The 12500-nt window shown below is 65.7% G+C and overlaps 1 protein-coding gene across 3 annotated transcripts in view; it reads right to left on the bottom strand.

Moving 5' to 3' along the window:
* Positions 1 to 305: 305 nt before the first annotated feature.
* NUP214 (nucleoporin 214) overlaps positions 306 to 12500 on the bottom strand; it is a 76999-nt gene continuing 64804 nt past the window's right edge. For 2 of the 3 annotated variants that reach the window (XM_045845882.1, XM_045845883.1), the window contains exons 31-36: positions 12108 to 12264; positions 7711 to 7863; positions 3678 to 3849; positions 1789 to 1928; positions 944 to 968; positions 306 to 539 (exon numbers count right to left, since the gene is read on the bottom strand). In XM_045845882.1, coding sequence (XP_045701838.1) covers positions 506 to 539; positions 944 to 968; positions 1789 to 1928; positions 3678 to 3849; positions 7711 to 7863; positions 12108 to 12264 — 681 coding nt within the window. In that variant the 3' untranslated portion in view covers positions 306 to 505. The remainder of the gene's footprint in view (positions 540 to 943; positions 969 to 1788; positions 1929 to 3677; positions 3850 to 7710; positions 7864 to 12107; positions 12265 to 12500) is intronic. The other variant, XM_045845884.1, reaches the window with a different exon arrangement.

The following is a 12500-nucleotide window of genomic DNA, read 5'->3' as shown; positions in this document are numbered from 1 at the left end:
CTGCCTGCCTGCTGCGGGGCTGCTGCTGAGCTCCGCCCAGGGCTGTGCCCAGGCATCTCCTCCCCGCCGCCCACCGGAAGTGGGCCCCCGACGGTCCCGGCACCGACTCGAGGAGATGACGAGCCAGCACTCAGCCCCTTCCCTGTGAGCAGCCCCTGGGCCCGAGGAGGAGACCCAGAGGCTGGGCGCCAGCACCCCGCTGCAGGCCGAGGGCGGCCGCACAGTTGCTCAGCCCCGGAGAGGAGGGAACCTCTCTCCTCGGCACGACCGGAGAAAACCCACTCACACCTGTGTGCAAACCCACCGGACGGTTTAATGGCAGGGGTGCGGGGGGGTGGGGGCGGGTCGGGGGACAGCGGAGAAGCATCTGTGGGCTCCGGTCCCGCCGCCTCCTCCTGGGGGTGCTGGTGAGGACGTCCACGTGAAGGGCGGCTTCAGTGCTGCTTGGCGAACAGGAGCCGAGCAGGCAGCTGGGCCCAGGGACTGGGAGGAACACGACACCCACTCAGCTTCTCCAGCCGCCGAAGCCCTGGACGGACCTGCAGGGAGGTGCCGGTCAGCCTCGGGGCCTGCGTGGCTCACGGCGCTCGCGCTGCAGGCTCTGCACTCGCACGGAGGTCGCAGGGAGGCTGCGACTGGCCCGAGGGCCTGGCACCCACTGCAAAGGCATCACTCGAGTCCTGCCTTCCGGCCTCTGCCCACTGGGAGGCCCGTCCCTCTCGCAGGCGAGGCCCTGCTCAGCCTGGCACCGCCCGCCACACCCCTGCTAGGGTTGGCAAAGCCACAACACCCCGAACCTGCCGCGGAGCCCCCAAGCTCCCAGGACGAGCTTTCAAAACAGGAAGTGTGCACACACAGAGCACAAGCTGCGCGGCGTTTCCATACACCGCCGCCCCGCCCCGCCGTCACCCGTGTTCCGTGCCTCCGCCCTGGGGACACTCACGAGTTGGAGGATCCAAAGGTGAACCCTGGGGGGTAAAAAAAAAAAGGACAATGTTAAAACACACACGCCCGCGCTTGGAAGACAGACGCACACCCGAGGCCACCCCCCTGCACCATCTCCATGAGGACAGCCCGCCCTCCTGCAGGCCCCCGCAGAGCCACGAGTGTCTTCAGGGTATTTTAGGGGCTCCCCCCGGCCCCGGTGCAGGCAGAGGGGCTGGTCCGGCCCCTCTCACTGAGCTTCACGGGGCCGCACAGACCCACGTCACTGGGGAAATGTGTTTTCTCGGCTTTCCCACCCACTTCCTTCCTCTTCCCCTTGAAGCGGGAGCCTGGGTCCAGGCCCAGCTCTGCTGCTCCCTGCCTGCACCTGCGCACAAGGGGGCCCCTCGGAGGGCCCCCGCGCGTCCGCGTCTACAGCAGCGCCCGGCTTCTGTGCCTCCCGAGGGGGTCGCAGAGACAGAAAGGAGACACACGTGCCCACTGTCTGAAGGGGCAGAGCACCAAGCGAATGCAAGACGTTTTGTGAAGTCTCTACATCTTATTGTTTGTTTGCTGGCTTGGGTTTTTAAACCAAGATCTAGTGAGATGGTTATTTTGGGTTCTCAAATCTTGAGAGAAAAATCCAGCCAGTCGTTAATTTGGTAAGAAAAGGCATAATGCACCGAGTCCAGTTAGAATCTACGGAGGACAGCGTGCCCTTCGAGCACCTGCAGAACGCTGCCCCGAACACCCAGTGACCAGCACTCATGTCTCGGCAGGTGGGCCAGGGCGGCGGGGGGAGGGACAGGGGGTGCACTAGCGGAGAAGCGGGAGGGACTGCCGTGCGGAGGACCGCCTGCCTACCTCCTGTGCCCGACCCGAAGCCAGAGAAGCCCCCGCTCTGGGTGCCGAAGCCGGAGGTCTGCTGGGACAGGGACCCGAACGTCGGCGCGTTCTGGCTGGCGAGGGTCCCGAAAGACGTGGTGCTGCTGCTGCTGCCGAACCTGGTGCCAGTGAGAAAACGCGGGTTAATGCGGCCGCACCGCCCTGCGCCCGGAAGCCTCAGGCTGCCCTACAGACGTGCCCCGAGAGACCCCACCAGCAGCACCCCGGAGAGAACGGGCCAGAGCCGGGCAAGCCGTCTCCGCTTTCGGGAGCGGAACCACAGGACGACACCCAAACTGCGGCTTGTCCGGCGTGTGCGCCCTGCCCGCTCTCCGAGACGCGGGGCTGTGTGGAAATGGAGCAGCCCTGCGTTTTTCTGCTCTGTATCTGGTGGTTTTGGACTTTATTCCACCGTTTCTCACCGATCGACACCCCACCCCCTCTAACCATTCCTCTCTGAACGTCCACGCTGCGGCAAGGTGTCGTCCACACGCACCGCCCCTCGTGGCCCTGCCACTCCCACCGTGGTGCTCCCCCAAACTACAGGGGGCACTCCTCAGAGGTCTGCGGGGTCAGGGGCCCGAGCAGGGGGACGCCGGGCTGTGCGGAGACGCCACACTGGAATCGTCAGCCGGTCCTCACGAGCCCTGTGTCACAGCATGGACCATGCCGGCGGCCAGGACCCCCGTGGGACGGCCCCTCCGGGGCGGGGAAGGCAGCACGTAAATGCAACCTCAAGGCGCCCGGCCAACACGCGCCTCCGGCAACGGCGGAGCTCTGTGCTGGCGGGCGGGGGCCGCTCGGGGTCACCGAGACCTGCCGAGGACGCTGGTGTCGGGCGTCAGCCCCAACGCGCCTTTAAAAGCTTTCCTTGACTTGAATTCTTGGGGTTTCCTGGGGGGAACTTAAAGATCCCCTTACTCTCCACATGAACCCGAGAAGCGATATAAAGACTCGCTCGCTGTTCCTGAAAGTGGCCAACGCTTCTGCCCCAGGTTCTTTTGTGGAGGGCGTGAGCAAGAACGTCAGCTCGTTTTCCAGAAGATGGTATCACCTCGGCAAGACCCGCCCCGGGACCGAGGCGGCTCCCCAAACCACCCTCCTCCCCGATCTCCGCTCTGTGTGTCCTGTGCCGAGGGCAAGAGGTCGGCGAGACGCTCATGTCGGGCGCCGGCACCCCCTCTGCACGAGGCGCCCCGCTGCCCGGGCCGCGGGTACTTTATGGGGACTTCGTGGTGCGGTGACGGCCGCTTTCTCCCGGGGGCTGTGGCACCCGGACTGAACTGCCGCGGCCCTTGAAGGCCGATGCTTAACACGGCATTTTTAAGCGAGGACGTGCACGGGGCCACAGGAGCAGCTTTGAGAGCTGGGCGGCCGTCCACCCGCGAGTGGTCAGGGGCCCACTTAGGGCCCAGCGGGGAAGCCGGCCCGGGGGAAGGTGGGCCGACCGCCCTCTCTGAGGGGCTGGAGTGGAGGAGGTCACACGGGAGTGGCCTGCTCAAGGACAGCGGTCTGCTCTGACGCACAACAGCCCGAGAGGAAAGAATCTGGTGAGGACGGTTCACTCAGGATTCCCGAGCAGGAGTGACAACACGAGGGGCAGACTCGGTCGCAGAGGAGCCCTGGGAGGACTGTTCTCCTCCCTCTAACCCGTCGTTTCGCCCCTGCTGGAGCACAGGGCTCCGCCCACCAGGACCCCCGCACCAGGGCCACCACGAGGCCGCCGTCCCCGCACGCGCGCCTCCCCGCACGCGCGCCGCGGAGTCTGGCGGGAAGAAGCGGGCCTTCTCGCAGGGAGCGGGCGAGCACGTCCTTCTCCGACCCCTAGCGCCAGGCCGGCGGCCGCAGGGCCCTGCCCCGGGGCTTACCCGAATCCTCCCGCGCTGGCCGCCGCGGTGCCCTCTCCGAACACTTTGCCTCCCGTCGAGCCCAGAGGGCTTGTAAAGGCTGGGGCTGCCCCGAATGCTGGCACCCCTCCAAACCCAGGGGACCCCCCAAAAGTAGGAGGGCTGCCAAACACTGGAGCAGCACCGAAGCCACCTGAGCAAAACAGAGGCAAACAGAAACGGGGGAGGGAGGGGGCGGGAGCAGGGGGCAGTGAGCGGTGGGGGCCAAAGCAAAGAGGAGGGAGAGAAGGGAGAACACGTTAGAAACCCGCACATACACACGGGACTCGGACGGGGGCGGCGCCCTGTGTCGGCAGGGTCCCGGGAACCGCGGCCCACCCCACCGCCACCCCGGGTCTGGGGGCTGCTCGGGGGCGGCCCCCGGGGACCATGAGCGCCCAGCAGACCCACACTCGTCCGGGGGACCCCGGGCCCTCCTGGCGGTGCGCTGGGCCTGCCGGCTCCAGGCCTTGTCACACCGGACTGTCACCAAGAATCAGCTCGGGGTGTCTGGGGTGCACCTGGGGCCCCTTCCCGGGGTGCAGCACTGTTCTGAGATTCTCCGTTGTGAAACCGGTCTCAAAGGCCCCAGCCCCCGTCCAGCTATCAGAGACAACGGGCAGTCCCACTGCGTGTCGCCAGGCAGGCAAGGTGTCACCGCGTGGAAACCCACAGGAGGGCAACGGCCGCTCCGAGTCCCCCCTCGGGAGACCCGTGGGCCGGGTCACGGCCTCTCGGGAGGCAGAGCTGCTGGGGGCTGGCGCTGCGCCAGGGGCTTTTTACTTATTTAAAGCTATCGGCTCTCACGTCTCCGCCGCGGCCTTCTCCCCTCCCGCTGTCCGGGAGGGTTTTCAGGGGAACGGGCTCTCCCCGCAGCCAGGAAGCCCTCCTCCTCAGGGAGGAGGCACACCGCGCGTCTCCTCTGTGATAAGACTGCGCACCACCGCGGTCACGCGTCGGCCGCGGGGAGGCCCCAAGGCCAAGGCGCCCTCCGCAGGCTCCGGGCCCTGCTGCTCACGGGCCCGGGCGGTGGGGCGGGGGAGGGACTGTCCTTCCCTGACTGTCCCTCCGGCTCCCGAGGAGGGTCCCCGAGTCCCAAGACACTGCCTCCCTTGTTCCGGGCCATCAGCAGAGAGGCTTGGGCAGCGCCTGCCGCGTGAAACAGGACGCACAGTGCGAGAACCGTGCTCCAGGGAGTGTCTCCTGAACGGGGCCTCGCCCGGGAGCCACACGCCGCCGCCGCAGGGCACGAGGGCGGCCCGGGCGCAAGGGAGGGACTGGGTGTTGTTCCTCTCGCCTCTTTCGGGAAGCGAGTGCCACCAGGAGGGTCCGTGGGGCGGGTGCTCTCTGAGAAGCCTTGCCCCCCCACCCCCAGCTTCAGCCCCGGAACCAGGAGGGCCCCGGCTGCCTTTCTCCTTAACCGCTCGCTCCGCCGTGACTCCACTCGGCCGGTAGAGTGTTTGCGGGCCCGCCCAGCCGAGAAGGCGCTTTCCGCTGGGGCTCACGTTTGGGGTAGACGTTCTGTATTTTAAAACCGTGGGTGAAATTCCAAGCTATGGTAACAGGGACTGATGGGTTACGAATGTAACGGACTGGAAAAAAAAGTGCTAAACCCCCCTCGCAGCTGAATTATTCAAGGTGGATCCCAGATCCGGTTACCCTTCCTTTCTAGACACGCAGGGCGCTGCAGGGCCGGGGCCTCCCCGGTACTCAGGCCGCACGGTGCAGGCGACTGGAGGCCAGAAGTCACCAGGACACAGGCAGGGAGATGGATGGGGAGAGCGTGCGCACACACACATGCACACACACACGCACACACACACGCATGGCCTCCGCACAAGGTGGGGTCACAGCTCCATGAGACGGGAAGAGAAGGCTGGTTCTGGTCTTGTTTCCGGAGACGGCAACCTGCTCCCGATGCTAGGAGGGGCTCAATGTTACTAGATGCCGTATTTCTGTGCTCTTCTTCCCCAGATCAGCACAAAAACGTCCTAGTAACCACCGACCCTAAAATATCTGATTCGCTGAGGACCTTCCGTGTGCCAGGCGCTGTGGAACGGTCTGCTCGAGCCCCACTCTCTCAGGGAGTGAGGGGTCCCCGCTCCACAGGCGAGGACGCCGAGGCCTGGAGCCGTGTCCTCTGTCCATGGGCAGCGAGCTGGTGCAGGGCAGAGCCGGGGCTGGAACGAGGGGTTCGAGGACCACCTCTCACCTGACCACGGTGTGTCTCGCGCCCCTTCCTCCACCGCCACTAACCCGGCAACTCCAGCAACAGAGCGGGGTGAGCCCAGGGGACTGGACGGCGGGTGGCAAGGTCACTTCCAGCCTGTTCCCCCTCGTGTCCCTTCCCCCAGTAACCCCCATGAGTATAACTTCCTAACGCAATTGGGCTGAGGGAGGGTGGACACTTCTGGAATTTTTCAGAGACCCCCCTGGACCCCCAGTCTAAGCCCCTCAGAGAGCCGAGCGCACCAATCCCGACGTCTCGGCCCCCGAGCTGCCTGCCCGGGTGGGCGGCTGCCGTGCCGAGGACAGCCGTCCAGCGGACGCGCAAGGCACCGCTCTCCGCGGAGGCACACGCCCTCACCGTCGCCTGCCCAGCCACCAGCTCACTCGTCGCGTGTGTCTGCCAGGGAGCGCTCTCTGGTTGAGGGCTTGGGCCCGGTGGTTTCACGGGGCGCGTGATCGGACAGGAGAGCTGTTCTGAGGGGGAGGTACGTCTTCTCTAGGGCTGAAAGTTAAGGCATCGGGCTCCCCAACCAGTTGGGACCCGACTCCAGGACAAGGAACGACACGTGAGGTGAACACACGAGCCAAAGAAACATTCCGGCTCCTGAAGGAAACAGTCTCGATGACGAATGGACTAAGATCTCTGAGTCAAGGGACGTCTGCCTCGTGAACGAGGAGCGAGCGCCTTCGAACCGTCTGCTGCACGGGGGCTGGGGCCAAAACAGAGCCGCGCCGCTCGCCTCTCGTCCCTGTCAGGTTCGAGGGAAGAGGCACCAACACCCGGCAACCCGCCGGAGGGTGCACAAGGCTCTCGGAGACCACGGCCCCGGCCCTGCGAGGGGTTCCGGGTGCGCACCGGGGCGGTCCTGGTCAGAGCCCCCCGCGCGTCGGGCCTGCAGTGGGGTCCTCCCCCGGCACTGGCAGGACTTCCGTCCACCACACACCCGAGCGAGGGAGGGCCCCCCGGCCCACCCCAGGGGAGCCTGCTCGGAAGAACGGCTTTTTCAGCAAACACCCCCTTCTGCCCCGCCTTAAACACACACACAAACACACACACACATACACACAAACCCTTTCACACAGCGGTCCACGCCACAGGGACGCGAAGGCAGACCCCCTGCAGACCTCAGAGACAGAAACAGGACAGGGGCAGGTGACAGAAATGAAGTATGTTTTTGAGTCTAAACATGCAACGTCCCTGAAAAATTTCGGCTCCAGTGTAGTACGTGGTTACAAAAAGCCGCAGTTCGTAAGCGCTTTGACTGACGCTGGGTCAGAGGGCAGGGCTGGCAGCGCTGCCTGTTCCTGGTTACCGGGCGCACCCGACTGTGGGTGCTAACCGAGCTGCACGCGTGTGCTGCGTGAATATCTGGGTATCGTGCATGTGTGTCCAACGTGTTTATGTTTGTTAGACTCAGTCAGAAGCAAAAAAAACCTGATTTGGCCAGAATGACAAAATGACAGACAGAAAAAATTACACAGTCTGTCTTACAAGGGCCCTTACTTTGGCTCTGTGGTGGCTAAACAGTTACATTTTCTTCCCTAAGAAGACTCGAAGTTCTCTTCAGGTTCCCCTATATGCGCTCTGTGCTTTCTAACACGCCCCGGGAGACCCAGACCAGCGGGGGCACGTAGTAGATGCTCAGTAAACGCAAAGGGGGCGGGGCCTCATTCACCCCTCCAACCCGCGCGTCCCGAGGGCCGCCGCGAGCCACCTCCTTCCGCACAGCTGCGCACACGCGGCGCTGCGCACAGAGGGAACCCCAGCGGGAAAGGACACCAGTACCTGTTTTGTTCGGCGCGGAAAACCCGAAGCCTTGGGACGCCACGCTTCCTCCTCCAGAGCTGAAGGTGCCGGCGGGTTTCTGCTCCCCGAACGAGGAGCCGGCGAAGCTGCCGAAGGTCTTGGCCCCGCTGTTTCCGAACAGGTTAGAGGTGCCTGAGGGGACGACAGGCGAGCGGGAGGGAGGTCAGAGGGAGAACAGGGGGGTTTCCTCCTGGTCCGCCTCTCGGGACAGGGAGGGAAGAGCCCTTGGCCGCGGGTTCGGGAGAAGGGAGCGAGTGAGGAGGGTGCGAGGAGTAGGGGGAAACGGACGCCTTCTCTGATCTCTGATCCGCCTGTGCCTTGACGGCCAGTGTTCAGTCCCGCTGGGACCCGGGCCCAGGACGCCCTGACACCACTCTGCAGGCAGAGAGCAGTCAGGCGGAGGGGGCTCCTCTGCAGAAATCCGTCTGCACCCCTGCAGGGGTGGGGCCTCTCCGCGCAGAGAACGGGCCCAGCGGCTTCCCTCCAGACCGGATTCTCCCGAGAGTGAGGCTCGTTCTCACCCGTCTCCTCGTCTCCTCGTGGAGACCACCTTCAAGTTCAGTCGAGCCCGAGAGAACGACACCAGAGCAAACCCCAGCCCAGTGTGCTGGCCCCCGGCCTTCTGCCTTTGCGGCCGATCGCGGCCCGCTCGCTGCCCGGCCTGCTCGGGGAACGCCGATGGGCAGCAAGCGTGGGGCTCTGGCCTGAGCCGGTGGGGGCCAGGCGTGTTCTGAGAAGGGGAGAGGGGCCAGCAAGATCTCCTCTTTCTAAGAAGTCTGATTAAGCTCCCGACCTTTCAGGTGCACATCTACGGGTCATTCCCTCAAATACGCTCCGGATCCCCTCCAGCAACGAAAGGGAACTGACCACTAAACCCAAGCTGGGTGACAAGCGTCTGTCTCCCCACCTGGTGAGGAGACAGACTGTGGCCTGCACCCACAGGACACAGGTGTAGCTGGGAGGCTGGTGGGACGAGCTCGGGGTGGAGGGGGTAGGGGAGTGGGGAAGGAGGGGACTCCGTGCCGGGGCGGAGCTCGAGCGTCCGCACGAGGCCAGGCCGCCACGCCAGGTACTCACGGTGGAGACGGCGGGAGGGAGGGGGGTCAAGAGGGTCACTCACTCTCGAGTCAAGCTGTCTGAAGAGGTGGTCGGCCCACCGCTACCCTGCCAGTGCCAAGGACCCCCTCGCCTGCTCGGACCCCAAGTGCACAAGGTGTGTCTGTTAATGCTGCAGTCGCAGTGCTTGACCCGCGGTCCTGGAGCGAGCGGCCTCACCTCAGGGACACGCCGGCCCCGGCTGCCAGGCCCTGATGACACGGAGCCTCGGACCACCGCACGGTCACCCCACCCGCCCTCCGAAACTACTGCCGACAGCGCGAGAGCTGGGCTGTGCGGTGCCTTCACCTAGGGTCCCTGGGTTCCCGCTGCGGGGGCGCCCCCGTGAACAGCCCGGCCGGCCCCTGGACTTTAAACGACCCCTGGGATTCACGGAGATGGACCTGCGTGTTGTCTCCGGAGAAGGTGGAGGAACCTGCACAAGGCGTGGGCCTGCGCACGCAGCATGCCCGCCCCACACGACCTTCCCCGACTTCGCCGAGCTCCAGCGACCGCTCGGGGCGGCAGGGGCGGCCCCGGGACCTGGCCCGCGGGGCCTGACGGTCCCAAGGGACCTGCCGGTTGCCCGACCAGCGCTCGGACAGGTGTCTGCAAGGGGGAGTGAGCGGGTGACGCCACGAGGAAGGAGCACAGACAGGGCTGTCACGTGGGCACACCCGGGAGGGGTGCGCCACGCTGCCAAGCCAGGAGGGCATGGGGAGGCAGCCTGGTGGGGCAGCGCTCGGGAAGCACGCCCAGATCATTCCACTCCGGCGAAACCACTCACTGGCAGTTGCCCCTCGGAGTCCACCCCCTTCTCTGTCCCATGGATGGAGTGGGGACAGCCGCGTGTCTGAACCACTGCTGTGACAAGGGGCTAGACCGCAGACACGGAGCACCCGGCACACAGAGGTGACCCACAGAGGTGACCGCCCCTCCCCCCACGTCTCGTCCAGGAGCCCAGCGACCCGAGGCCACGCCGCACAGGGGAGAGACTCCTGTTCCCCCTGAAGGGAGGGAGGGGCGGGGGAGCAGTGTGAACCCGGGCACTGAAGCAGGGAGGACGGGCTGGGGAGACTGAGTCCAAGCTAGACAAGTCTGTGCACATCTCCTGACGCTCATCTGAGGCTGTGTCTGTTGACGGGGAGGGAGGCAGGGAAGGGGAAAGAGAGACAGAGAACGAGAGACAGACACTGACCGGCTGCCCGGGAATCGAACACACAACCTTTCTGGTACAGGGACGATGCCCCAGCGACTGAGCCACCCGGCCATGGCCAGAAAGAACCTGGGGCCAGCTCGTGAAGGACCTGGACGCCAGCCTGAGGAGCTGGACCTCCCGTGTGCTGGTCCGTGGGAAGCCGCCGAAGGGCTCTGAGTAGGGACAGTGGCAGGATTAACGCGGCGTCTCGAGTCACTCCATTCGGCGGGGCTTCCAGAGCGCAGCGGAGGAGACTGGAGGCCCCTGTAGCCCACCCAGGGCGGTGGGCACACGTCCCACAGTGGCAGGACAGGGTGGAAGAGGGACAGGGCTGAGAGGCAGGAAGAGGGCCTGGAGCGGCAGTGCCCACGGTCCAGGGAGGCCGCGGAGTCGCCCGGGGGAGGAGGCCGCGCCTGGTGACGTGCAGATGGCACTCTCAGCCCTGGGGCCCGACACGGCCGACTCCCAGCTCCGCCCTCTCCGCCGTTCCTCCCTCCTCTCCCGGTCTTGGTCCTCGGGCCGCAGGGGCTGCTGTCCCCCCCACCGTCGCATCCCACGTTTAGTTGTTAGAAACGGCAGCAAGGCTAGGTCTGTCCGGCGCCCTCTCAAGGCCACTCCCACTCCCCGAGGCACACACGTCAGGTGCCGGGCCACAGCTGCCAGCGCCCAGGGGCCAGGGCCGGCAGGGCCTGGCGTCGCGAACAGACGTGTTTGTGTTAAACCAGGGCGAGAGCATCGGGAGCAACGGCGCGCCGCAAACGGGCTCGGGGAGGGCACGGTCCAGTCTGCTCGGCGTAAACAAACACTCCCCGGTGCCGCTGGGCGCGGGGCCGGAGTCCGGCCCATCAGTGAGGGAAGGCTGTTCTCCCACAGGCAAGAGCCGTGGCGTCGGAAGCGGACCGGCCGGAAGGACGTGAACTTTTACGAGGCGGGGCCTCGCCGCAGTTTTAACCAAACAGGCTGGTAAGTCGCACAGACGATAACCGACCCGTGGGGTAAGCCCACACTTGTAACGGGTGCGTTATCAAGGGCCTGTCCCGTGCCAGATGCTGCTGGGCACGTTGTGCAAGACGCGGCTGAACTCCAGATCTGCTACTTTCCGGCTACACGACTTAACTGCCACCCCCGCTCACCCCCGCCAAGAAGTCACCTGACCATTTGGAGCGTGCTCCTCCCTCGATGGTGCAGAGCGCTAGGCAGGACCTGGTGTTCACACGCTGTGTGTGCAGCCCTGCAGCTCCGCGCGGCTGCCTCTCACGCGTGTCCCACTGGGGGCCGGGCCCGCAACCCGGGCAACGCGACCTTTTGGTTCACGGTCCAGCGCTCAAGCCACTGAGCCACCCCAGCGGAGGCCATCTCTCCTTCCACGTGACCAGATGCGCAGCGCCCTCAAGATACCAGACCTGTGGATCCAGCAGTCCTGGGACACAGAGCTGTGCCTTCGACTGCAGGGACGCCTGCCCTGTCCGCAGACAGCCAGCTCTCGGCCTCCGAGGTCAGGCACAGCGTGCGACGGGCGAGGGCGCCGTGTGTGCAGCGCACGAGACGACAGAGGCTGAGGCGGAGACGGCCGACTCCCAGCTCCCCACGTCAGCCCCATCGGCAGCGGGACACGTAGGTGTTTTTAAAGATCTAAACCAAAGAATTCCTTTCATTTCCCACCACGAAGAGACAGACGAACAACGAATTTTAAACATCAGCCAGCAGAAGGGTGCGGCGCCACGTGAAACACGACGAGAACGTAAGACCTGAGAAACGCCGCAGGCTTCATTCCGCTTCCGGGCGACGTTCCCCTACGGGGAACTCTGGAGCCAGCCCGGGGAGGGCGCTGCTGCCCGGACGGCGCCCCGCTGCACCCCCGGAACCCCGGCCTGCACGCTGCCCTCGTCCGTGCCCGCCTGCCTGAGTGCACTTCCAGGCGCTTCAGTCCCAACTCCCGGCAACCCGCCCCCCGCAGCTCCACTGCCTCCTCGGAACCCCACGGCACATTCACTGAAGAACCGCAGCTGAGAAACGAGGTCACAGCAGGCCACACTGCCCTGGGGCAGGGGGCGGAGGGACTGGGAAGACCCGCTCCACTCACTCGAGGCGGCCGTGGATCCGAAGCCCCCGCCGGCCGAGCTGAACGGGTTTTTGTTGGCTGCGTCCTGGCTGGGCTTCCCTCCGAGGCCGCTGAAGAAGCCACCGCCTCGCGTAGCGCTTCCGGACCCGAACACGCTGCCACTGGATGACGGCGGCTGCTGGAGAACAGAGGGGCGGGAAGCGACACAGGGTGAGAGGCCACGCATGAGGACTGGGGCACGCGGGCACGCGGGGAGGCCCGGTCCGTTCTGGAGCAGACGCGCTCACCACCCCGAGGAAGCCGGGCTCTGCACGGGCCCTCCGACAAGCCCAAGCGCCCTGCTCGCCTACAGCCGCGGTCCTCCGAGCCCGACTCGTGGCGGGCGGGGGGGGACTCCCAGTGTCACGCTGCCGG

The sequence above is a fragment of the Phyllostomus hastatus genome, unplaced genomic scaffold (assembly GCF_019186645.2).
Source record: "Phyllostomus hastatus isolate PE091 unplaced genomic scaffold, TTU_PhHast_1.1 phas_contig_495, whole genome shotgun sequence".
Lineage (NCBI taxonomy): Eukaryota > Metazoa > Chordata > Mammalia > Chiroptera > Phyllostomidae > Phyllostomus > Phyllostomus hastatus.
This window is presented reverse-complemented; position numbering and strand designations above follow the sequence as displayed.